We start from the raw sequence: 24827 nt of genomic DNA, 5'->3' as shown, positions 1-24827 counted from the left end.
GTATTCATTGCCACGCAACACCTTTGCAGTTGACGGTGTCATTACATCTGCATGCAGACCAGCATTGGCATACTTCGTAAGAAGCATACCCTGTAATCGAACCATATACCTGGATCAATATGAGACGGCCGTCGATTGGATACCATCTAGCGCGTCGAGAGCCTCATTTGATGATTGGTTTGCAGTCTCACCGGAGCAAAGCCACCATGCTGACGGAGCGGTAGAGACTGTAAGCATGCAAAGGCCCACTTTGGTGCGCGAACGCACGACAGAGGAGTCCTTCTGAAGTCTTTGAGCCTCAATTACTCACCGGCGCTGGTTGGAGTCCGCGTCCAGACTTCCCATACTGCAAGCTTTGGGAGGACTGGTAGAGGCTTCGGGATACTGTACCCTATGAAGCGTGGCTTTGATGACAAGTGCATACGACATGCTTTGTTTACATTTGAGTGCATCTTGCGTATCCGGTGAGTCCCCACAGGTCTACAGGTACAGACTGTTGGTCGTGAATTGACTCCTGGTGGTTGGTATGCAACTCGAAGGGATCTGAATAGAGATAGATCATAGTAGGCGATGACGCTAGTGGCCCCTCTTTTTCAGACCCACTAGGTAACCTCAACTCCATCACCTACTCGCAGACGCCCAAAAGAAGGCAAACAACCACCAAAGCCTCCACGGATTCAGGCGCAAACTGGAGTGCATGGCCAGCATACGAGTCTGCTGGGATCGAGGCTTGCGATGCCAGTGACTGTCCTTCCCTTAGATACGGCAGACTAGAAGATCCTCCAAGCAGGCCGTATGTTGCGGGCCACCTATTACTCAATTGAAAAGTCTCCCCCCTTCTTCAGTCACACAGCATATGTTTAACTGTTTGTGCATCAAGGTCATTGCCACATACAACCAGCTTGTCATCTCAGCAGATTGCTAACGAGATAGCCACTGTCCGTAATGTTGATCTTGAGATTCAACGAACACGACATCAGCCTACGCCCTGCATAGCAACTGTAACGTAAGAGTATGCTTGCGTTCGCAGCAACCACCTAATCTGCTTACCAAACCACCCTCTAATGAAGTCGCATTGGCATGGGGCAGCCGACATCATCTGCACGTCGTCAAGCCCTCCAATCCTCGCCTACTTGTCGCGCCAGTCACAACTCACGATATATGCACAAAACAAACAATTCCCCATCAACCATCCAAATCGGTCCCACCGGTCTCAAGCTCCCCCGTCTTTCATACCGCTACACAGTTCTGCAGCAAAATCGACGTGGAATCATCACACGACGCGGCTGAGCCTCAGCTCTAGGGCCTCTATTCGCTACCGTAGAACCCACCCTGTTGCAAGACTCCATCTCGTAGGTACGCCAGGGTTATCCTCCGCAATTTGGTCGCTAGTGAGCCCTGTTTCTCGCGTGTAATTCGGTGAGAGGGGATGCTTCCACCGGATGAAATGTCCGTGCCGCCTTGGATAGTTTGCCCCGTTCACTGCACACGCATATCATGGTTCTTTGCGCACGTCCAAGGACGAAATTTTGACTAAGACATGCAGCTGGGTTTTTTCATTTTTCTTGCCTTGGGTTAGGCAGAGGTTTAGATGGAGGACCTCGATCTCGTCCTCTGTTTTCGATTGCGGCTGGCACTTTGATGCATTGAGGTCCTTCGTTGTCTGCCTCATCGTCCTTCACCGTACAGCTGTCAATTCATGACCAGGATCCTGCTTTACAATTTCGTTCGCCCTGTGAAAGCGTCACCACACACTTTTGAAGCTTCGTGGGCAGACTTTCGTTATGCCGTTCCACCATCTTCTCTTCTCCGCACAACGTCTGTTACAACATCCGCCCCAACACAACAACACAACCAAAACAAATCCCCCGCTTGGCTGAATATCACAACGTTCAAGTAGCACATACCACATCTCCCCCATCTCTACTCCTTCCCCAACCCACTCACTCGCACCACATAGAACCCCCCTTCGCCCCGCATGACCCTCATCACATCCACCACACAGTAACCCGGAGCCCCGCCAACGAACCCACACACTGCCACCTCACGCCCGCCCCCCATGCACCGTCAGCAACACGCATTGCATATCCAAGTGTCGCATAATCGTTGGCCCAATCCATCTCCTGTGATGCTATCAAACGCAGTACCAGCTAACTTACATCGTCTGGGTGTTTTACAGATCTGGAGATTGAGTGGGAGGCAAAGTCGTGGTTCTAACCAGTGGAGCGTTGGATTTTTATACTCTGGAGTTTGGGATTTGAGGTTTGTATGCTGGGATGGGGAGGGGAGGGGATGTAGTGTAGTGTACTGTAGTTAATCCCAGACAAACATGTCCCTTTTCCTTCTTTTCCTTCCCCTCTATTCCATCCCTTTCCTCTCTCCTCCCCTCTATTCCATCCCTTTCCTCTCTCCTCCCCTCTATTCCATCCCTTTCCTCTCTCCTCCCCTCTATTCCATCCCTTTCCTTCTTTCCCCTCCCCTCTATTCCATCCCTTTCCTCTCTCCTCCCTCCCCTCTCTACGCCATCACGCTCTCCATCTCCACTACGCTCGTACTTGACTTGTTTGCCCTTGTATGATGTAGGTAGCTGCTAGCTAGCCAGCACGATTTGTATTTGTGCTCGAGAAGTGGGGGGGATAGGGAGGATAGGGAGGATAGGGAGGATAGGGAGTAGGAGTATAACCATAATCATAATCATCATCACCACCTTATAGTAACAAAAACAAGCTCCATCTTTACCATCAGCATGAGCATTACCATGGCCATTACCATTGCCATTACTATTAACCTACTCCCCAACCAAAAAGCCCCCCTCCTCCCTTCTTTGGCCCGCAACACAAGCACCAAAACCCCAAACGAGTCTCACACACTAAACTTAGCATGGGGGTATACGAAAAAAAAAGAGAAGAAGAATGAGAAGAAGAATCAAAGCAAGAACACCAAAACCAAGGCAGACATGGGAAAAACAAAACATGTAATACCAGGCCGGGGCCGGGAAGACAATGGGGGGGAATCAAGTGTATTCATTTCATTAACCCAGTACCAAGTCCACAGACTCATCAGACTCAGACTCAGCACCAGCACCAGCACCAGCACCAGCACACGAACATAATCACTCCATACCCCGCCAACCCAGGGCCAAGAGTGCTAATAACAAAGGGAAAAACAACAACCAACCGTCCGCTACAAGAACAACGGGCCAGACAGCCAGCTAGACAGACAGCCAGCGACCGACCGACAAGAACAAACATCAACATCATATCAGTGCCTTTTGCACATCATCCACATTCCGCCTCAGCACATCCTCGAGCTTCCATCTCGGCGGCGAAACCACGGCACCCTTGTCGTCTGCGCCTGCACTCTTCGTCTTCGTCGTCGTCATCGTCTGCGCCTCGTCCGGGTCCGCACCGCCGGCCACGCCGCTGCTAAACTTCAACTGCAGCAAGTCGCCGACCTGGTCGCACGCTGCGAGCATGCGGTCCAAGTCGTCCTTGGTGTGTGCCGCACTGACGCAGAAGCGGGCGCGCGAGGAGACGAGTGGGGTGGCGGGGTAGCCGACTACGACGACGGAGATTTTGCGCTTGAGCATCTCGTGCGAAAAGGCGGGCATCTTGGCGGGGTTGTAGAGCATGACGGGGATGATGGGCGAGTCGTCGTGGCCGTAGACGATGAAGCCGAGGCGCTTGAGACCGAGGCGCAGGTAGCGCGAGTTGAAGCATAGACGCTGGAGGCGCTCCTCACCCTGGCCGGGGACGATGCTGCCGTCGATGATGCGGAGGGCCGAGGAGATTTGCTGGAGTACGGGGGGAGCCGGGGATTCGGCGAAGAGCATGGCGGCGTTGGAGGTGCGCAACTTGTCGATGATGGCCTTTTCGGCCGCAATGTAACCGCCGTTTGCGCCAAAGGATTTGGTCAGTGTGCCCATGAGGATGTCGACTTCTGCGGGGTCAATGCCAAAGTAGTCGCATACACCCCGACCGCGGGGACCGACGCCACCGACCGAGTGGGCCTCGTCGACGAAGAGGTGGAACTTGTACTTCTTCTTTAGGGCGATGATACCGGGCAGGTTGCACATGGTTCCCTCCATTGAGTAGAGACCTTCGACAGCGACGAGGATCTTCTTCCAGGGACGGTGGGTGCGGGGCTGACCTTGTGAGATGGCTTCGCGGAGCTTGCGTTCGAGATTGCGCATATCGTTGTGCTTGAATGTGGTGACCATGGCGCCTGAGAGACGAGCGCCGAATCGGATCGACGAGTGGTTCAGCTCGTCGGAAATCATGAGACAGCCCTTGCCCACAATGGTGGGAAAGGTGGTTGCATTGGTGACGAAACCCATGGAGAAGACCATGGAAGCTGGCTTGCCGACAAACTTGGCAATGAGATCCTCCACCTCGACGGTGAGCTCAGAGGTACCGCTGTCTGACCGGGGACTAGCCATTGAGATTCCGTACTTTCTGATGGCGGCTTCTGCCGCGTCGGCGCATGGCCCCTCGGACTGGGCGAACCCAAGGTAGTTGTAGGAGCTCATGTTCAGTGTCTCCGTCGTCGTGCCCAGCATCTTGAATGTGTTGTTCCCGTCGTCGGACTTGCGATCGAGTACGGTGATGAAGCGGCCCGGGACACCGGTGGTCGGCCGTGAGAAGCAGTCGTTGATTCGCATCTTGAGACGGCGGGTGTAGAAGTTGTCAAAGTCGCTGTTCAGGGGCGCATATCCATCTTTTTCCTGCAAGTGGCTGTAGTGCTGCTTCCTGAAACGCTTGCCAAAGAAGTCGCGCACATGTCCGAATACTATTAAGACTAGGTAGCTAATATATGTGGTGAAAAGGAAGTAATAGGGCGGCTCGTCCTCGATGGGGTCACCAAACTCTCCCTCGAACTTGCTCGAGTAGCGATGCTTTTGTGAGCCGAGGGGGCCGAATTGTGCGTGTTGTCGGGCGAGCCGGCGTTGCTCTTCTGGTGTGGGTGGCTGGAAGAGCGTCTTGGGCTCGGCGGGCATCTTCTCGCCCGTCGCAGTGGTCAGGCTGATGGAGGGGAGGGCCAAGGACGACGAGTTGATCTGTTGCGGGGAGGGCGAGTTGAGGAGGGCTTGTTGTTGGGCGACAAAGGCCTCGCGAAGGAGAGCGGCGTCGTTGCGCGCCTTGGGTGAGCCACCGAAGAGCGAAGTGATTTTGTTGCCCTTTGCGAAGGAAGCGCGGCGCACAGGCTCGCGCTTCTCGTTGAGGGAGTTGAGGGGGTCGAGGGGCGGATTAGGGGTAGAGGTCGCGAACGGGTTGAAGCTTCGAGTAGGCATTGCAGCAATGACTCTGGGGACTGGACGAGTCGACAAAATGGTGCTGTGAGAGGAGAAGGATGGGGGGGGGGAAGAGAAGAGGAAAAGAGAAGGTTGGCGGATCAGAGCTCCCGTCCCAAGTCGAAGTTGCTACCCAATGCAGGAGGCGCAGGCGCAGGAGGTGCAGGAGGTGCGGGCGGTGAAGGCCGGCGAGGAAATTATGGCAAGAAATATTATGGCTAGTTCAAGGGGGGGCGATCAGCAGGCGACTCCAGGGGACGGACAAAGTGCCAATTGGCAGTACAATGGGGGGTGCAATTATTAAAAGGTGAGAGAGTAGGTAGTAGGAGTCGTGGAGGAGGAGGAGGAGGAGGAGGAGTAGGTGGGTAGTGTAGTAGAAGCGCGGCTGACGGGCAGTGCAGGCGTGAGGAGGGTGAAATGTTATGTATGTAGTCGTGTGTGGTATACTAGTGGGTTATCTGAGCTGATGGCGCCCATGCAGGCTGAGGCTGGCCGGTGGAGGGTGGAAGAGCCGGGGAGTGCCGGGTCGGGGGGATGAGGGGATGGTGTGCAGGAGCTCTCCCTCCCAGCTCTCTCGAATCTCGATCCGGGGCGAGATTGGCAAGCAAGACAGGGCGTTGCAGGCGGGAGCTGGCGGACGCTTTGCTGAAAACTAGGAGAAAGTCCACCTACGTTTGATGATCCGATGAATGGCGCCACAGAAGAGGATGAGCACAAGACAGTAATCTAGGGTGTTGTCGAGGTGTTTTGTTTGTGGGGCAGAGCTGGTCGACTTTGGTGGTTGCTGGGTGCTGGGTGCTGCTGTGCAAGGGTGGCTGTGCAAGTCTACTTTAAATGTGTATATGTGTGTGTGTGTGTGTGTGTGCGACCACAGTTGACTGGTAGCGTAGCACAAGTTACAATAAGAGTATGTATTCCCGCCCGTTAAAGTTGCTTGCCAAGCTCCCCAGTGTAGCCGTCGTCGTGACGTCGACCTGCCTCTGCTACCAGGAAATGTGGCGTAGGTAGAGTGGTGTACATGGACAAACGGTCCGTAGCTGACAAAAACGATGATCTGGACGAAATCTACCTGCAGCAGGTACTCGACAGGCTGGCGCGAGAGAAAGAGACCCGACGCTGTACTCTGTAGGTCATCTATAAACACCCATCACAGCCCTGTTGCGACGACGACGACGACGACGACTGACGACGACGACGACAACCAAGGGAAAAAGAGGCATCGCAGATTTGCAGGCACCGTCCTGGCAGCAAGATTGGGGTTAGACTGGCTCGAAGGAAATGAGCAACCCAAGTTCCGCGCTTGGCCCAAACCGACACAAGCCAAGTCAGGGGCACTCCGATGACCCCGATCGCCAGAGCCTTGCAAACGAGGGGGCCCGGTCGTCACATGACTGCACACTCACGCCCACGATTCGTCCGCCGTGGCTGCGATCAAAGCCCGATTCCTGGCACGTCATACGCTTTCTCATCGGCGACAATAGCCAAAGAAAGAAAGAAAGAAAGAAAAGAAGAAGAAAAAAACTCCGCCCCACATTGGGATGGGATGCTGCAATGTTTTCATTCTTCCCAAACACGGGCCCGATGTATCGCCATCCATCCGAGTCCAAGTCCTCACTTACCATCCATAGTATTGTACAATATTGTCAGCAATCACCAGTACCCACCCTCCCCAAAATGAAAGCCACTTGGCATACGGTAAGCGATGCAGCCCTCACCAACCTTTTACTTTCAAGCACATGACAAGTCACACACACACACACACCCAATAACACCTCCATCTCACCCAGATGTGAACTAACCTTGACATCCAACCTACCCATCTCGTATTCGCCCCTCCGTCTGCCGAACTCATGTTCTCCCGACACCGAAGCCATCCGGCCGACTCTCCAGCCCCAATAGGTAATACTGCATCTGCCACTTTTTTTGCCATCCACCCCAATCCACACACAGCCGTTGCAGAAAACAACCAAGTGGAGAACACATGCAACCGAGCAGACAAGCTGAAACACAAGCACAGCCACAAGATAACAAGATCCATCTACTACTTACATACCACATCCCCTCGCACCCACCCAAAACGCAAAACTGGCAGATTAAACTCGAACGAAAAAGTGGCAGAGGAACGGCAGCCCTGCGCTCTCCCGTCGCCTCGGTGGTCCCGCTGACTGGCCACCGCGCCCAAGGCCAAATCATTAAAAGACAACGGGCACCATTTCACGCTGTCCGATGTTGCAAAATGAATGACCCTATCCTTTCAACCTAACCCATACGCTTGTTCCGTCCCCCTCTCTCTCGCTCTCACTCTCTCGCTTTCATTTCGTCTTTGCTCCCTGATTTGCGCCGCTGCAGGCAAAATGACTGCATCTCATTTGCCCAGCGAGAGATTGCGACGGCCTCGTATTGTCTGCAGATGATCATCTTTTCCTCCCAAAGCTAATCTCGTACAAACTTATAAGCTTTCGCTTTCCCCCCCCCGCCTCCTTCACACCTCCTCCACCCTCTCCTTCCACACGCCCCCTCAATCACCTCTTCTTTCCCTCACTTTGCTTCATCTCACAAACAGTCGACGCGCCCTCTATTTTGGTTGGTTTCTCTTGAATTTTTGACGACTGGAAACAGTATAGAATACTAGCTATCTGGCCTTGTTTACTGACTCTGCCGCAGCAGACAGCCTCAACGTTATAGAAAGATCCCACAAAAAGCTACACCCAGCACGCGCAGCGGCTATACATCATTCCACACAACCCCCACAGCACCATCCCCTTCAAGGTAAAAAAAAAAGAAAAAAAAAGAAGAAGAAACCCAATCCACTATAACCAAAAATATTTCTCAATCCCTTCGCAACGACAAAAGAAACAAGACCAATTCAGAAACAACCAAAAAAAGAAACTATGGGAGGGAAAAAACAATAAATAAAAAAATAAGGTGAAAAGACAAGCTGCAAGAGGCTGGACAGTTCCATCTCAGCACAGCAGTCTCGTAATCCACCAAGGTGGTGGCGCAGGATCCACCAGTCCGCCTTTTCTCTGTGATAAAAATGTCTCAAATTTCCATATCCTGCACAACGCCATCAGATGAACAACCGGTCCCGGTACGGTGGTCATTCATGTTGCGTCACGAAGAGAAGGTAGGTGGGTAGGTAGGACACTCCTGCTCATGGACAAGAGGCCTGGATGCTGAGCTTGCAATATGTGCAACGATCTGAACCAATATATGTGACGGAAGAAGCCGGCACCGTAACTGCACGCACAAGCAGCAAGGAGAAAGTGCGGCAGTCACACAAGTCTATTTCAAGACAAGGTTCCTGCGCACCTAGCGCCCTTTGATCGGAAGCAGCGACAAGTGGGTATAATAGCACGCAAAAAGAACCGAGGAACAGTAAATGGACATGGCATGGGCATCAGAACCGACGCCTTCACATCTGATGATGCTCGGGCGACAGACTGGATGGGTCTAACGTGCCGAAAGACACTAGATTCTGCATGTCCAAATCATCCACGTTCTCGTCCATCATGGGTGATCGAAAGGGCATGTTGAGAGTTTGCTTGGCATACATGTCTGTCATGTGTAGTGCCTCCTCTGACATGCCGTTGTCTTGTGACATCGGGTAGACGTCTGCGTGGGTATCACGTCCAAACGGCGGGGATTGGTTGGCAATAATCGGGTCAGAGTGGTTCATGGCAGGCATAGGTGAGTGCGATGCACCCGTGTGAGGTGGCGGGCCCATGGGAGTGTGTACATAAGGAGGGATGTTGTACTGGCCAAAGTTCGACGCAGGAACGTTGTCGTTCGATGGGCCAGTACTATAGAAGGCCGGGGTGCCATAGTCAGACGGTGAGTTGGCGGTTGTGGCTGACATGGGGTACTGGCGATAGTCCATCCCATAACCTGCAGACGTGTCGATGCTCAGGTGTGGTCCGATGGGACCGGAACCATTCTGCGGGATAGGAGCGAAGATATCCGGGTTCGCAATGTACGGCGAAGGTTCTGGTTGGATGAGGAAGGATGGCATGGGGTTGCGGAGCATTGAGAAATCAATAGCAACAGGCACCGATCGGCTTCGCTGGCGCTTGTGACCGCGTGGTGGAAAAGGGCCAGGCGTAAGATGCGATGATTCGTGGAACACGCCCATGTGGGGATGCACAAGGTGGTTGGGTTGTGAGGCCGGTCGGTGGTTGATTGGCGAAACAGGTGCCGAGTGGGCAATGGCATTGGGGTCGTACATGTTGTGTCGGTTCTGAAACGACTCCAATGAGACGAGTTTCGCTAGTTGACCGCTCAGCACCTTCGGGTGACCGCCCAAGTGGTGAACCATGATGCTGGATGCTTGTTGGTCTTCGGTAAAGTCGCCGCATTGGAAGAAGCCGCCGGATCCAGAAGAGTCCATGAAGAAGTTTGGTGGCCTGTTGAGTTCGACAATGAGGCCTCCAGGGCGTTGCGAAGCTCCTTCGGCATTGGCTGTCATGTCTCCATTCTCTAGGCTGATGTTCTTGATGTAAGAGAATGGATACTCAATCTTATATCCCGCCGAGTCGTTGTTGATGTAGTATGTGATGCAGCACTTTTCAGGCGAGTAGAAGACGACCAGGTCCATGGCACTTTGGCCAACTCTTCTCCAGCTACCGACGCTCAACGAACGAACAGCAAAGTGATGAATCACTGATACTTGTTAGCTTTCCATGTACGGTAAACAGGTCAGGTGCTCTGGTAGTGACTTACCAACTTTGGAGGAACTGGTATCAGTGTTGAGAAGCATGCCACTGCCATATGGCATACCGCTGGTGCGGCCGAGAAAATTCGTTCCGATTGATTTGCCAGATTCCATGGCTTGCAGCGCAAGATATCGGCGCATCGATTCGGGAATGTCATTGCAGTCATCGCCATTTTCGATGCTCTTCTTGGCAATGTTCTTGATCTTGGCTCGCCTGTAAAACTGTTAGTGTTGAGCTGACCGTGGCGCTGTCTCGCCCTACCTGTTCTGAAACCAAATCTGCACGGAGCGCTCGGTCATGTTGATTTCCGCGGCAATCCTTTCGCGAGTGGCAGCCGTTGGCGTTGGGTTCTTGTTGAACTCTACTTCGAGTGTAACCAGTTGATCTTGAGTGGCGCGCTGCCTCTTCTGGTTCCTCTGCTGCTGGGTGAGGGTGCTCTTGCGTGGCGGCCGGCGAGCAGCTGAGCCTTGGCCGGGCGTAGTGGATTGAGCTGGGGGAGACGGGGTGGGCGACATCATCGAGGAGTCTGGAGTCTGCATGGCAGATGGTAGGCTCGAGTTGAGCTTGGATTGGGATGGAATGGGATGGATGAATGGATGGATGGGTGGGTGAGTGAGTGAGGGAACTCCGTGGTGGATACGAGTTGATTCGAGGGGGTAGGTGAAGCGAGTGGTTGGTGTAGTCAGGCTAGGTGGATCCGTCTATTGATGATCGTGAGATGTCGTGAGAAGCAAGAGTCCGGCAATTGTGGATGGATGAAAAGGTGGCGACGCTTAGCAGGGCTTTCGGCGGTATTCCTGGTGGAGATGTTGCGTGTGTGCTGTCGAGGCTCGGGACACCGTCCAGGCGGGTGCGTAGTTGTCAAGGAAAGAAGCTGCTGGCCGGGGAGCAGAAGTTCAAGATCAATCGTCCGATAGCGATTCCGAGTCAGAAGGTATGGATGAGGGGAGGAGAATTTGGCAAGGAGTGGACAGGCAGAGCCTAAAAAAGTATGGGGTGTGGAGAAAGGAACGTGGGCAGAAGGCTGAAAGGAGTGGCAGCACTTCGCAGAAGTCGACAGAGAAAGAGACGGAGATGGGGGGAGGATCACACCAACAAAACGAGGTGAAGATGCGATATCCGAACAGACGGCGAGGGTACTGTAGATGGGTGACCGTGGGGGAGCAAAAGGGGAGATTAACATTGGAAGGAAGGAGTGGGCAAAGGCGCGCCATCCCGATACGGCCGCTCCACCAAGTTTAGAATCCACCAGTGCGCACGGCTCGCCGTTTTGACGCCAGGCACACCAACCCACTACGCCCCGACTCGCCAGACTCGCCATGGTGATGCCGTGCGGAAGCTGTTGAGGCTGGCTTTGTCGCGACCACTGGACGGACTGCAGCGTGTGTTTTCGCTGCATCATGACTACAGTATGATGATGGTGGTGGTGGTGGTGGTGGTTGATGATGCCACACCACACCGTGTCTGCACAGGCAGGCTACAGTGCAGGTAAGTGTAGGTACACAGCACCACAGTTGACCACAGTGGCCACCCTACCTACCCACACCACTGCCCACACCGCATGCCATGGCCACTGGGAACCAACCGCAGCGCTGTCCTGACTGCATGAGCTGTCTGCGTTCATCCAGGGGAACCCGCAGCTAAGAAACCAGGCACGTCAGAGTCGAGCCACTCAGGGCCAGCAAGGCGACGGAGGGCGGCAGGCTTTCTCTCCTTTCCCAGGCCTGCGTAGGGCAATGCTTGCCGCAACATCAGATAGCGACGCCGCCCACCGCCCGCCGCCCACCGCCCCCATCGCCGTCCGCTGGCAGTGCGGCCGACGTGGGTGTTTGAGGTCGTGGTGTGTGCATGAACACTGCGAGCTCAAGAGCCGTTCGAAAAGAGGCGGCGGCGGTCTATTGTACACGGTCCGCTTTAGCGCGCTGCGTCAGGCACCCTCAAACGGAGCGCTCCACCGGACAGCATGAGGCGCGGCGGTTGTCGTGTTTGAAATGCCCTGGTCTCTAACCTAGTACAATGTCGTGGACGTGCGAGCGTGCAGACAGGTCACAGGCGGGCTGTTTTGATTCACAACGGCATGCCGCATGCAATGCGGGACATTGCACTCACCGTACCATGATATGTACTCTGGCTCTTCGTCTGTACGCAGTGTACAGTGTCCAGTAGACTGTACCTACGCGCCAGCGGCCAGGTCGGCGGTCAACCAGCGTTCAGTAACTGGCACGGGCGGCCGATTGCCCACCCGTGTCGGCATCGTCGAAACCTTGCGGTATAGAGTACCGGTACCAGTTGCTCCCCTCGTCGCGGATCCCTCGGGCCATCCGTGAGCGAGAGCGATCAAACAGCACGGGCACTGATGGTCGTCAGGATCCCACCCACACTGACACGCTGGTCGGAACCCGGAAGCCATGACACGACGTGCAAGTTATTCAGCCTTCATCAGTTGTGTGCTTTCGAAAAACTCGACGAGTCCATTTTGCGATAGCCACAACTAGGTTGTCAGCCATCCATTCGCCCTACAACTGTCGAGCTGTGGTACCGGCCACTTCCCTGTCAACTTGATTGCAAGGCTCACGCCAGGCACACTCGTATGAATGGCCAACGCACAACAAGCGAAAGACAACAACCAAGAACCCGGGAATCCACTTTACATTAACAATGCGCCCGCCCGATACCGCATCTGCCACAGCAGTCACTGTACAGTACAGCCGTCACTCACGTCTCCACAAACCCGTGGCAAGCGAGTGCTTACCCGTACCTATATATGCCGTTGTAAAGTCCCAAGACATCTTCAGGTGCGCGTCGCCCTCCGCATTAACAACGTCAAGCAACTGGAGCGACGTTCGTGGCCACCCCACCGATTGTCTCAGCGTTGCACCATTCGGAAGTAAATTGCGCCAACCTGCACCATCGATTGCTCCCCTAAATGCAAGCCAGGGTAAGACTGTCATAGGCTCATCCGTAGGTTCGGGACCATGTAGTTCTGGAAACATCCGTGACAAGCATTTGGTTTCCCCTTTGATGGTGTTCAGACATTAGCAAAGGACAGGCATGCATGTTGTTACTCTTTCCCTCGCCATGTCTGCGCCAACAGACTGCCCATTGGACATGGACCATTGCTACTGACATCAACGGCTGAAAATCATTTCGTTTATACCATGGCGGCTGATATGGCAAGGATTGAGCATGGTATCGTTCAGGATGAGTACTGCAGCTCGAGTCCAACAGATCGGAAGATCTGCTCTCGTTTCTTCAGGTCTAGACTCGCACCGAGCGTGAAGAGCATTTCTTTTATCCTGCCTTCCCACAGGACTCCAATGCGCCAATCCTGGTCTACTCTGGCTTTGAGCACGCCGGCAACATCGTCATCAGACGATAGGGTAGGCCGTTTCCAGTCTGGGCGCAGCTTCCTGACCGCCCACTCAACGTCGGTCGTGCTGCGTCGCCGCCACAGTTCACAGCCAAGTTGCAACTCGCTTTCGTATGAGTAGAAGTTGAAATCAAACCGGGAACAGAGCGCCAAGTTGGGCCCAGCCTTGACAGCGTAGGTAGAAGATAGATTTCCCATCAACGGGTTCAACGTAAGCGTCATGGTATACGGGAAGCCCGGATGGTTGGGTAAGGTTGTGAAGCGTAGGCCTGTACTGATCCCCCCGCTTTTGTTAAGTATGCCATAGTACAGTTCTGCTCCAGCACTGAAGCGACCGTGTACAGGATCCACCTCTTGTGCAAGCGTTGGCTCAGTCGGCGCATTCCTAGGATCTGGACCAAAATTATATAGCCCTCGTAGACCCAACAGCGCCGAGTCTGTGCTGTACATGTACTCGGTACTATACTTGCCAAAGTCGTTTTGTAGCAAGGTAAGGATCGTCCCGCCATTGTTGAGGTTGGAGTCGCTCACGGCAGCGATCCTAAGCTGACGGGTGGGCGTGAGGCGCCGCAGATACAGGGCTTCCAGCCGCGACTGCGGGAGAAATATGCGCCCGTACAGAAGGGTGTCTGCGTGTGCTTAGTTGTAACCAACACACATGGGGGCGTCTCGCTCACTCTTCCGATCGACTCGCCTCCCTGCCTGCCATATTTCCGACCACCACTTCTCGTCTGGTTTCCGCAGTTCCTTCAGAAGCTTGTATCCCTTAATCACCTGATGTAGATCGATTTGAGAGCTCCTGAAGTCCTTGCGCAGTGGCAGCGAGGAGTACAGGTATGAGACTGAGCCATCTACGACGCCTACATTGCCTAGCGTATACGAGGTCGCGAAGTTGGGTGCGGCGAGTGAGGAGATCTGGAGACGGAGACCTCTTGGTACATTGAAGTCGAGCAACGCTGCACGATTGTGTCAGTTGCCAGTCCCTACAGTGTGTACGGTATGCTGGATGTGATGCGATAGGTTGTGGGTGCGCCAGACCTCGAGCACTGTTGTTCAATGCGCCATAAGAATTATCGACGTTCCAGTGAGAAGCTTCATAGAAAGCATTCTGCACATTGTCCATGAATTCCAGCATGTCTTTGTCGTGCCTGTCTCATTGCGGTCGCGTCGTGTTCCATTGTAGGTCGCATACGTGCTGTTGGAGAAAGCACAAGGCCCACACACAGCGGAGCTACTGCCAAGTTAAGTGGTTCGCCAAATCTTCCCCGCCCAATTTTTTGGACGTTGCGACCGACCTCGAACTTTTTTCCTGCGCAGTCCTCCCATTCACCGAATCCACCACACCTACCGCCCAATATGCCCAAATCAAAGCGCGCCAAGGTCGTACATCTCACCAAGACAGACAAGAAAGGCAAAGAGTTATCGCTCAAGTTGTTTGCCAATGTCCAGGAAGCCGCAGACAACTATGGACACATCTTCGTCTTCTCGGTAGAGAATATGCGCAACTCGTACTTGAAGGAAGTGCGCCAAGAGTTCGCGGACAGCCGGTATGCCCCGTTCGTCGCATACCTCCAAGTGGTCGCTGACGTGTTGGCAGATTCTTCTTTGGCAAGACCAAAGTCATGGCCAAGGCGCTCGGTCAGACGCCAGCAGAAGAGCACCTCACCAACCTCTCCAAGCTGACTGAATACCTCACCGGCAATGTCGGCCTACTCTTCACCAACCGTGCACCCTCTGAGATCATCGAATACTTCGCCACATACTCACAAACTGACTTTGCGCGTGCCGGGGTTGTCGCTACACAAACCTTCACAGTTCCGGCTGGTGTTGTATACTCAAGAGGTGGAGAACTGCCAGAGGACGACGACGTGCCGCTGCCGCACAGCGTGGAGACTACGGTCAGAAAATGGGGCATGCCAACGCGACTTGTGCAGGGAAAGATTGTCCTCGATGCTCCCTATACCGTCTGTGAGGAGGGCAAAGTCATGAACAGCCATCAGACTGCGCTGTTGAAGATGTTTGGTGTGGCCATGGCGGACTTCAAGATTGACCTCAAGGCATACTACACCACTGCGACTGAGTCGGTGACTGAAGTCGGTGCCATGGAGGAGTAATCAAAATCAAAATCTTCAGGTGTGAAGAATTTGGAAGCAATTGCATCATGACGGCGTTGGTTGGCGTTGGGTTTCGTACAAGGGCAGAATGTGGCTTTTCGGGTCAGATCTACCCAAATGATGGGCTACCTTATGAGTACATTACAATATACCCAATCATGACTTTGACTCTTGGAGCGCATGGCCGCAGTTTGGGATTGCTCGCTGTGGCTTCTGGGCTAATATCCATTGACGTTGCGTCACTTAACCCAAACTATAGGAATGACGATTAACTTCGTCAATTAAACCCCGGAGCATGCTTATCTCTAAATCCATACTTAATCAGCTGCTTAAATAACGGTTAATACAGCACGTAGAGACTGTCGGATCTTATCAACTAGATCGATTTTTCATTTTTAAAGATGCGAGTCTAATGGAGCTAAGATTCAGACCACCACGCTGCGACTATAATATATTAAAGTCTATAATATATTAACACTGATTAACCTAGCGATTAATCTCCGTGCTCTGTTTTGTATCTCTTTTCTTTTTAATAATCTCACCCTCTACATTCTGGTTAAAATTATTGCATAGACATTACTGGCTTTTCAGATTATGTATATAAAGGCGCATACGAAGAAAAAACTCTGTGCACACTCCAACCCCAGACGTAAAGCTCTAAAGTTTCCGCATTCAAGCAGGCATCAGCCTTAATTCACTAGAAAAGACCTCACTCCTCGTATCCTGCTACTTCGCCATCTATACCACAACCCTAGCCATGCTACTCAGCGGCATCTGGATGGCCTGGCTGCCGTCACAAATTTTTAGACTAGAGATGGCGATAAAATTAAGTGTATTCATTCTCCTAATAAACAGAGGGAAGCATGTGAGCCTCGACTGACACACCTCCCCTACACCGCGCCCCACGGCAGCAGAGATGTTTTGCAATGGGAGATGAAGTGGCTGGTTCAGCACGACTCGCATATATTCGTAATGCTCAAGGGAGACAAGTTAGGATATGTGGACGATAGTTTGGAGAGCATAATAGATATTCATAATTAAGGTATCGGGTTCGGGGGCAGAAAGAGACACGGGATGTGCAATCCAGCGCAAGAGGATGACAAAGCGAATACAAAGAAGCCCACGGCCTGGGACACAGTCAAGAAGAATCCAACTCTGCCCAAACATTACATCACCTCACTGGTCCTTCCAGTGTGTTCCTTCGACTAGCCATCCTGTGATCTCGTTTACCCATTGTGACTTCAAGTGCCTGGATCAGGCCTCTCTCATCATACCTCACAAAGTTCTCGCCTTCATTCTTTCGCCCATACACTCGGATGGCCTCTATACCCACTGTTTTGAGTTCGTCCTTGTCGACTGCCGGCGTGCCTGGCCCTTGGAGATGTATGACGTGTGTTACATAGCTTTTGTACTTGCTCTTATCGACCGGATCAAAGCTCCCCTTGGATTCTTCGCCAGCCTTGGCGATCGCTGCGACAAAGTCCAGTGCAGAATAAGGATGAGATGATGGTCCCGTCTCGCGATCAATCGTCGCGTTAAGTATGAGAATCTTGTAACGGATTGCTGGATTGCTGACCGCTTCACCCACGCCTTTCAAGACGAGAGATGGTACGAGGGAAGTGTACAGAGAGCCTATACTGTAGATGACCGCCTGTGCCTCAGACAGTGCAGTCAGTACCATGGGATTGGCTGCGATTCGGATCTCCTGGCCGTAGGGGTTGATGTACCACAATCGCTCGATCCGCGCAGGCAGCTCTTCTTCGTCAGCTTTGGAGAATGTAATGTACTGCTTCCGAAGCGTAGGTAGCGAACCAGGAAGATTAGCGTCCTCGATTCGATCATGTTGTTCGGTCTCATCGATGTCAGGTGCGCCTACTGTTTCGAGCGCTGTTGAGATGGATGGGTGAGAAATCGAGTTCTGCCCGGTGATGACCTCACCATTTGCAAGACCGACGGAGATGTGGTGGGTGAAGTTAGTATTGATGGCAGGCAGTACTGAAGTGTGACTGGGTACTGAGCAGATGCTGGAGAGTATGTAGATAGCGGATTCGAACGAGCCCATGAATAGACGGGCGCTTCTTGTGTCAGTGACCCAAAAGTTGCACACTTTTTCCTTTGAAAACGTACCCCGTCAAAAACAGATTGCCAATACTGGCACCAGAATAGTCAAAGCTAGACGATGGTCTGCGTCGTTTAATGACCTCGTAAGCAACAACGTTGAGGAAGGACCGAATGACTTCTTTCTTTGCTGTCGATATATTGGTCCAGAGGTCGTGCTCGGCCTCGACAATCTGAAGCCATTCTTGTCGAGCGGCTACGCGTTCTTTGGGCAATCGATGATTGAAAAAGAGCTTGATCGCGGCCTTTTCGCTCTCATCGTTGTCGGGGTCATCTGGGATTAGACGGACAAGACGGCCTGAAGGAGATTAGACCCTGGGATGGATTAGAGAATGGTGAGCACCAACTTCGTACGTCACCAATGCCTGCGAGAGTCAGTTAATGTTGTTCTGACGGGAATGACCCATTTACCTGGTCCACCAAAGACGCGTATGAGTTCGGACGAGCTTCCGCCATTGTCGCTGATAGGGATGACATAGCTTAGCGGGCACTTTTTGTCCTCCCTGACCGTCTTGAAAACGTCAACGAGATTGTTGGCAGCACTCCCACCAGAGAAGACTACGATGCCCTTCGTTTTGAGGCTACCGTTGGGCATTTGCAATGTTGGTGCTGATGTGCTGTTGAGGGAGAGGAAAGCATCGTTATTGGAGGTCATGATAACAAAGGGATCGAGGAATGTTGACCTCTAGGGGTCCTGGAAACGTTCTATCAAGACATGGCAGTTATGAAAAGGTGTCATGTTCGTGCCATGGTTATGGTCTCTCGCGAGGTTGGAATAGTGGAGGCAAGAGTCATGCACTAAGCCTCCCGCATTCGTTAGGGCCATGATCACGCGTTGCTGCAATAGGCAATATCTCGCACTTTTGGGTTGCAATCAATGGATTTCAGATGGCATTTTTTGGTCAGTGTTTTTTTTTGGGATGTTCTTCAAGGAAAATGTGCAGAGTGAGCCCTCAGCTCGAACGTGTTTGTAGAGAATTCGCAAGTGCTTCCAGTAGCAACACGTCTTGGTCTTCGCGATAGCACCCAGCCCCTTCATATAACCAATAATCGACAATGAATTCCCCTTTGTAAACCTTGGTCGGCCGTGAAACGACTTCTATCGTGACCTGTGTTCCCTCCTCCTTGTCATCCCCCACTGCCACATCAGTCCTGTCTCACACACGGCATGCCTCTACGAGTCCTTGCTAGCTGCCGCTTCGCGCTCCCTTCTTCGTGCTCGCTTCTCCAAGAGTGCATCTCGTCGGTCGGCCAACATCCTGAATTGTCGCTGTTCGACACCCATGAGCCAGTAGCCAAAGCTGCCGCCGATGCCCGCGAAGACGGGATAGACCCAAAGAGATTCCTTGTTGAAGAGCGGGCGCATCTCGATTCCGAGTTGCCATAGTCGTGCGGCGATGCCTGGGAAATGATATCGTGATTAGCTGACTGCCTACAAAGACCGAGGCCGTGGGGGAGAGAGGATTACCAAGTCCGCCCCAAAGAAGGACCTTGTGAACCATTGTGAGGAGATCTGCGGGTCTGTGATGGTCTGTCTAGTGTTTTCCGTACTCGATACCGGCGTTTGCAGATGTGCTGGTGTCGCAATTGGCGGCTGCTGTGTCGTGAAGTCGCAGTACCGCTGTTCCGGCGTGTGGTTGGCGATGGGTGAAGCTACGCAAAGTGCCAAGACCCATGGCCCGCGAATGCGGAAGCAGCGACCGACCTCATATCTTTGCGTCCAAACTTACTGCTGACCACTCTCCTAATACAATAATGATGTGACTATACATGCCATTCTATGCGCATCCTACCACTCGCTCACACCTCGTGAGCTTTCACACCCATTTCGAGATTCTCCTTCGGATCGCTTACATCATCGCGCGCTCGCTCCCTCACTTGCGCACTGTTAGGTCCCCTGCATGGCTATATAACTAGTCGCGACCAGCTCAATCTAATCACCGATACTACACTATCCACTACCACCACCACCGCCTTCAACCATGGCTGAGGTTGGTCGCAAACGCGCGCTTGAAGGCGACGCGCCTGTAACTGTTCGAAAGAAGTTGAGACCGTCCGAACTTCCACTCTCACAGACCAAGCGATCGGCCATCGACAGTTTAGTGCACACGTTCCGCAAAAAGGGACAATATGACAGCATACGGAAGGAGCTCATGGCCCAGTATACCTCAGGTGTATGTGTTATCATCTGGAAAATGCTGCATAGCGCTAACCTGTTATTCAGCCTGCCAAAGACGAACTCGTCTCCGCCCTCCGAGAACTGGTAGATCGTGAAACCGACCGCAACCCTTCGCTCCTGTCCAAAGACCCTCGCATGGCGACCACCCTCATTGAAGGTGCTGGCGAACGTAGCGACATCTATGGTAATATTATGAAGACTGTTAATGGGCTTCTTGATAAGTTGATCGAAGAGCAAGGTTTACCAAAGATGCGAGAATATCGCATCCAGGAAATCGGTGAGGAGGCCGCTGCAGAAGAGCAGAAGCGAGGTAACAAGACTGAAGAGGAATGGGCACAGGAGGCTGAGGCCAGGCGACAGAAGCGCGAGGCCATTCGAGAGAAGGAATTAGAGCAAGAGCGTGAACGGGAGCGAGAAGAGCGTGCGAAACGAGAAGAACGCAAACGCCGGGAGCGTGAAGAACACGAGGCGCGTGAGAAGGCTCGTCAAGAAGAAAAGGAGCGGAGGCGCAAGGAACGTGAACAACGCGAGAAGGAGGAAGAAGAGCGGCGGAGGAAAGAGAAAGAGCGTGTTGAGAAGGAAAGGGAAGAGGAGCGGATACGGATCAAGAAGGAGAGAGAAGAGCACGAGAAGAGTCGCGAGGCCCGACTCAAAAAAATTCGTGAAGAAGACGCTGAGCGCGAGCGCCGCATACAAGAAGAGCTTGAAAGGGATGAACGAGCCAGAGGTGGACGTTCACGCGGAGGGCGAGCCCGCAGTCGGACTCCCGATCGTAGGGATCGTCGAGGCCGGGATCGCAGTAGGCGTAGAAGCAGGAGTAGGTCTCGGTCGCGAGAGCGCACTAGGCCGATCAGGCCCGAGGAAGTCGACGACGATCTTGCCTTGCAGATTCTTCTACAAGAAAGCGAACAGATCAAAAAGTCACGCCAGAGACCTATCCTCGAACGATCCGAATCTCTCGAGCCACCCATGCGGAAAGCGCAGCCTCCAAAGTCACTTGTGCCTCGTGATCCAGCCACTGTCAGGCTCGCGAAGCTCGAGAGCAAGGTTACTTCACCAGCACTGAGATCGCCCAGCAAGGGCCCTGGCTCTCCTGCTGCATCAGCCTCCGCAATGGCCCACAAGGACGAAGACACGCTTATGGAGGATGCTCCCTCAATCCACGATTCACCATCCAAATCCCGCTGGGACTACCCACCCGATTTACCAGCGAAACGAGACAAGACCCGTGGTCGCACTCGATCTCGCAGCGTCGCTCGAAGCACAGCAACCAGGAAGCGCAGCAAGACTCGCTCCCCATCGCGTGGTAGCCGCTACGACAGACGTGGTTCACGTGTCGAAGACCGCCGCTCGCGTCGTGACGATGACAAGCACTGCTATCGACCCCGCAACGACAGCCGACGCCGTGACGACAGAGGATCCCGTCGTAGTCGCAGCCGCTCCCGTGAAACACACACGAGCCGTCGCAAATCGCGCATCGACACTCGGAGCCCTTCACCAGCAAATGAAGACGGTACCAAAGATCGCTCCCGCTCTCGTTCACGAGGCGGCCGACGAGCACGTGATCGTACACCCCCGCCCCGTCGTCGCGGTGGCAGACACTCACGCTCCAGAAGTCCCGAGAATATTGATAGGTATGTTCCCGGTGGTGGAGTAGCTCCCCCTTCCACGCGTAAACATGACGACAGCCGTGATCGTGATCGTGATCGCGATCGTGATCGTAAACACGAAGAGGGCCGCAACCGTAAGCGTAATGATAGTCGGCCGCGCAAACGAGATGATAGTCGTGACCGTGAGCGAAAGAGGGGATATAGGTCACGCGACTACGATCGTTGGGAAGGGGGGAGGGAGAGGGCGAGTCGACGTCAGGAATCTGATTGCTACCAGCCTGGTGCTGCCTCAGCGGGTGCGGACAATAAAGATAGGGACAGGAAGCCTAGGGATCGAAGTCGGAGTCGCAGTCGTCCGAGGAGGGATGACGGGGACAGAAGGAGAAGGAGAAGTCGGACTAGGAGTCGTAGTCGTAGTCGGAGACGTTGAGGCGGATATATCAACAACAGCAAGCAGTCTGCATTGATTTTTTTTTTCTGTTTTCCTGGCTGCAGTCAAATTTGCACAATTTTCCGTCACGTTTCTTTCTTTTTGTTGGCGCAGAGTTCTTCAATGAGGTTGTTTTGCATGTCCGTGACATGGCCGGCACAAAGTACGATTACAGCGAGTGCAAATGGAGATGAGGGGTTCAGCCAGCCATGTATGCTGCGAATCTGCCGGTCAGGGAAGAGCAATGTCAGTGCCATCCATAAGCCAGTATCACCGTATACGCAAATCTTCCCAAGAACCCAGGTAAGCCTTACCCGTCGTCCAGCCAAAATCCAGCATGAATAGCTCCAAAGGCAACAACACAGCCAGTCCCACCTCTCACCCCAGCTCCACAACACCACAACGCCCCGCATCCCAACACTCCCCATCCATCACACCATGCACATAACCCTCACCCAGCAACTCCCACCGCCCCGCCCCGACCGCCCTGACAACAAGCGGCGCGCCCGCCCCCGCAACCAACGCAATCCCATCCCCGACACGCGCCTGCGCCGGCACCAAGCCCAAGTATCCCCTAGCCGAGCGCACGAGTCTGCGATTCGACGCCAGCGTAAGTGAGCGGTCGAACCCGGAGTTTGGCTGCGCGGAGAAGAGCTGTTTAAAGCAGTTGAGCGCGAATGTGAAGGTGGCGTAGGCAGATGTTGTAGCGAGGGTGCCGAGGTGGCGGCGTAGAGAAGGGAAGGGGCGGTGGTAGGTGTCCCATTTTAGATAGTCTGTGGTGGATAAGGGGGCTTCTTCGACGGACCAGCCGGCGGTGATGGTTTGCCAGTAGGCTTCGAGGATGGGTTGGCCGGTTGGAGGGTAGATTGCTGTTTTACAGTGTGCGTGGGTCATGTGTTCCCAGTTGAGTAAGGATTGGGTGTGTTGTCTGTAGAATTTGAGGGCGGATGGGATCCAGAGGGTGTAATCTGCGAGTTCGTCTTCGCTGTGCAAGAGGGCGCCGACATGGGAGATGTGGTCCCATGTATAGCCGTGGAGGTGGAGGAGGTGGCCGTCGTGTAAGCTGGCAATAGGCTTTGTGTCTCTGCTTGCATTTCGGGTGAGGAATTCTGAAGTGCGTGGACAGTTTGCTGGGCGGTCGCGCCGGTTGAGTGCTGGTGTGCTGGTCCATGTCGACCAATCTGGGACCCAGGATGGCAGTGAGGAAACTGCTGATGTACTTGTCCCCCGTGGCACGCCGAGTACATCCAAACTCCCCTCAGCTGTGATGATGGCAAATGCAATTCTGATGTACGTCTGATGTACTTCGGCCTTGTAGTCTGGTCGGAAATCGAGAGCCTGTGCATCAGTAGTAAGCCCGAGTAGTCCATACACTTTATCTCTCGGATTGGTAGCAAGTGAGGATCTACAGCGCAGCAACGTCCCAAGCGTGTCTCGCTCATGCCCTGAGAGCTTCGAAGCTCTGGCGTCAATGATACCCAGAGTTCTGGTCACCAATTGTACGTATTGTGCTGGATCCGGCATGATCATATTGAGGGAATTCAGGACGTGAAAAGCGCTCACAAAGTCGTCCCAGCTAGCCGATCGGAATCCGCACTTGACAATGACATGCGTCGCCATTGCTACTTCCTGTATGATCCAGACGCGAGCGAACCACGGATTTCGCAAGAGTGCAACCAAGGCCATGTATTCATCTGCGCCATCTCTGGGTAAGCCGAGCCGAACGGACAGAGGCTGTCGTCCTCCCACGGTGAGGTTAGCATCCTGCTTGAGAAGATTGGCCTGCTCTTCTACAGCGGCCAGTCGAGGAATAATGTCCATTGCTGTCTCAGTCTCTTTGCTACCATCTCCCAGCCAGACAACCACCTTTTGCGCTTGGTGATATATCTTATGCATCATTGCGACTTGCGAGTTCTTCTCTTCCAAATCCGACTGATTTATACACACTGCATCTACCCAGAGTGCTAGCCTGGTGATAGATTCTGCAGAATCGGTGATGATTTGACGAAAGAAGCTGTGCAGAGTTTCGGTGATAAGTAGTTCGGCGCGCTGTCCTTGCCCGTCGAGAAACACTACGGGAACCGTTCCGTTCACGGCTCCCCAGCAATACGACAAGGCCGTGTATTCCGGTCCTTCCAACAGCGACACATGTCTGAGTCGACAAACGAATTCGCCAGGCTGACCGCTGGAAGGCTGAACTTCGAGAATGCGGATGGTGGGAATGTCGGTGGGAAGTGGTGCATAATGATAAGCTGGGAGGACCATGTTAATCACCAGCTACGAGCCCACTAGTCGATGAACCCCAGGTACACTAAATAAGAACTACTCAGGTACCGTCGCTAGCTTAGCATAGCTTATCTAGCAACTGTAAATAGCAGCTTGCGAACCAAAGTTCAACAATGAAGGCTGTGTTATAATCCGTTATGAGACTGAAAAAAGTCCAGAAGCAACGCAAGGCGTATAAAAGCACCAAGAGAAATTCAAATCACCTAAAAATCCCTAAAAATGTGCGAAATGCAAGTTGATATCACAGGAAGACCAGTGCCAACCCACCTATGCCGTAAATGACGGTTAACAGCCTCTACGCCCCGCATATTGTTTCACATGTCTCCCAAAAGAATGGTAGTTGGGGGCCTGTAATCGCTTCGTGTGCCCCATCACACCAATATCACAATCGCTGATACTGAAACTGCCAGCCTATAATGATATTGTGCGGGCGACTGGAGAATCGAATTGAAGATACCCATGTTGCTGCGATATTTCCAAGGATGATGCTAAAGATCTTCCGCTGACATCAGAGCGTATTGATGATAGATCGACTAGCACATGAGAAGATCTACCGGTACAGGTACCGGTACCGAGGCTGACATTTTGCTGATCCATCGCTTGAGAAACTCGAGATCTGGTCTCTGGTACATCTTTCCCTGAACTCATCATGGCAAGTGACGTGATTTTCAGGACTTTCATAGTACGGGGTACTATCTGTATTCTGCTGTCACGATTC

At 53.2% G+C, this 24827-nt stretch overlaps 11 protein-coding genes across 11 annotated transcripts; 4 read left to right on the top strand and 7 right to left on the bottom strand.

Annotated features, from left to right (window-relative positions):
• Positions 1-3256: 3256 nt before the first annotated feature.
• On the bottom strand, positions 3257-5290 carry LCB2 (serine palmitoyltransferase component; the record flags this gene model as incomplete). Its single annotated transcript, XM_003840098.1, has 1 exon — positions 3257-5290. One exon carries the CDS (start codon positions 5288-5290, stop codon positions 3257-3259), a length of 2034 nt encoding a protein of 677 aa, XP_003840146.1.
• A 3415-nt stretch (positions 5291-8705) lies between these two features.
• Positions 8706-10541, bottom strand: IAQ61_005467 (uncharacterized protein; the record flags this gene model as incomplete). The annotated part of the gene is made up of 3 exons (XM_003840101.2): positions 8706-9949; positions 10010-10215; positions 10264-10541. The coding sequence occupies 3 exons, from the start codon at positions 10539-10541 to the stop codon at positions 8706-8708; spliced, it is 1728 nt and encodes a 575-aa protein (XP_003840149.2).
• A 2119-nt stretch (positions 10542-12660) lies between these two features.
• Positions 12661-13041, top strand: IAQ61_005466 (uncharacterized protein; the record flags this gene model as incomplete). The annotated part of the gene is made up of 1 exon (XM_066096806.1): positions 12661-13041. One exon carries the CDS (start codon positions 12661-12663, stop codon positions 13039-13041), a length of 381 nt encoding a protein of 126 aa, XP_065953157.1.
• A 157-nt stretch (positions 13042-13198) lies between these two features.
• MDM10 (Mitochondrial distribution and morphology protein 10) lies at positions 13199-14507 on the bottom strand (the record flags this gene model as incomplete). The annotated part of the gene is made up of 3 exons (XM_003840102.2): positions 13199-14001; positions 14050-14328; positions 14411-14507. The coding sequence occupies 3 exons, from the start codon at positions 14505-14507 to the stop codon at positions 13199-13201; spliced, it is 1179 nt and encodes a 392-aa protein (XP_003840150.1).
• Positions 14508-14568: 61 nt separating this feature from the next.
• Positions 14569-15486, top strand: IAQ61_005464 (uncharacterized protein; the record flags this gene model as incomplete). The annotated part of the gene is made up of 2 exons (XM_003840103.2): positions 14569-14919; positions 14970-15486. Exons 1-2 carry the CDS (start codon positions 14729-14731, stop codon positions 15484-15486), a joined length of 708 nt encoding a protein of 235 aa, XP_003840151.1. The 5' UTR covers positions 14569-14728.
• A 47-nt stretch (positions 15487-15533) lies between these two features.
• IAQ61_005463 (uncharacterized protein) lies at positions 15534-15758 on the top strand (the record flags this gene model as incomplete). The annotated part of the gene is made up of 1 exon (XM_066096805.1): positions 15534-15758. One exon carries the CDS (start codon positions 15534-15536, stop codon positions 15756-15758), a length of 225 nt encoding a protein of 74 aa, XP_065953156.1.
• An 899-nt stretch (positions 15759-16657) lies between these two features.
• On the bottom strand, positions 16658-18259 carry IAQ61_005462 (uncharacterized protein; the record flags this gene model as incomplete). The annotated part of the gene is made up of 4 exons (XM_066096804.1): positions 16658-17561; positions 17614-17902; positions 17952-17969; positions 18016-18259. The coding sequence occupies 4 exons, from the start codon at positions 18257-18259 to the stop codon at positions 16658-16660; spliced, it is 1455 nt and encodes a 484-aa protein (XP_065953155.1).
• Positions 18260-18778: 519 nt separating this feature from the next.
• IAQ61_005461 (uncharacterized protein) lies at positions 18779-19106 on the bottom strand (the record flags this gene model as incomplete). Its single annotated transcript, XM_003840105.1, has 2 exons — positions 18779-19005; positions 19073-19106. The coding sequence occupies 2 exons, from the start codon at positions 19104-19106 to the stop codon at positions 18779-18781; spliced, it is 261 nt and encodes an 86-aa protein (XP_003840153.1).
• Positions 19107-19586: 480 nt separating this feature from the next.
• On the top strand, positions 19587-21823 carry IAQ61_005460 (uncharacterized protein; the record flags this gene model as incomplete). Its single annotated transcript, XM_003840106.1, has 2 exons — positions 19587-19778; positions 19829-21823. The coding sequence occupies 2 exons, from the start codon at positions 19587-19589 to the stop codon at positions 21821-21823; spliced, it is 2187 nt and encodes a 728-aa protein (XP_003840154.1).
• Positions 21824-22201: 378 nt separating this feature from the next.
• On the bottom strand, positions 22202-24088 carry IAQ61_005459 (uncharacterized protein; the record flags this gene model as incomplete). The annotated part of the gene is made up of 1 exon (XM_003840107.2): positions 22202-24088. The coding sequence occupies one exon, from the start codon at positions 24086-24088 to the stop codon at positions 22202-22204; it is 1887 nt and encodes a 628-aa protein (XP_003840155.2).
• A 432-nt stretch (positions 24089-24520) lies between these two features.
• IAQ61_005458 (uncharacterized protein) lies at positions 24521-24790 on the bottom strand (the record flags this gene model as incomplete). Its single annotated transcript, XM_066096803.1, has 1 exon — positions 24521-24790. One exon carries the CDS (start codon positions 24788-24790, stop codon positions 24521-24523), a length of 270 nt encoding a protein of 89 aa, XP_065953154.1.
• Between the last annotated feature and the right edge of the window lie 37 nt (positions 24791-24827).

This window comes from Plenodomus lingam (genome assembly GCF_022343315.1).
Source record: "Plenodomus lingam strain CAN1 chromosome Unknown contig_22, whole genome shotgun sequence".
NCBI lineage: Eukaryota > Fungi > Ascomycota > Dothideomycetes > Pleosporales > Leptosphaeriaceae > Plenodomus > Plenodomus lingam.
The sequence above is the reverse complement of the archived record's forward strand: the minus strand, read 5'-3'. Positions and strand labels throughout refer to the sequence as shown.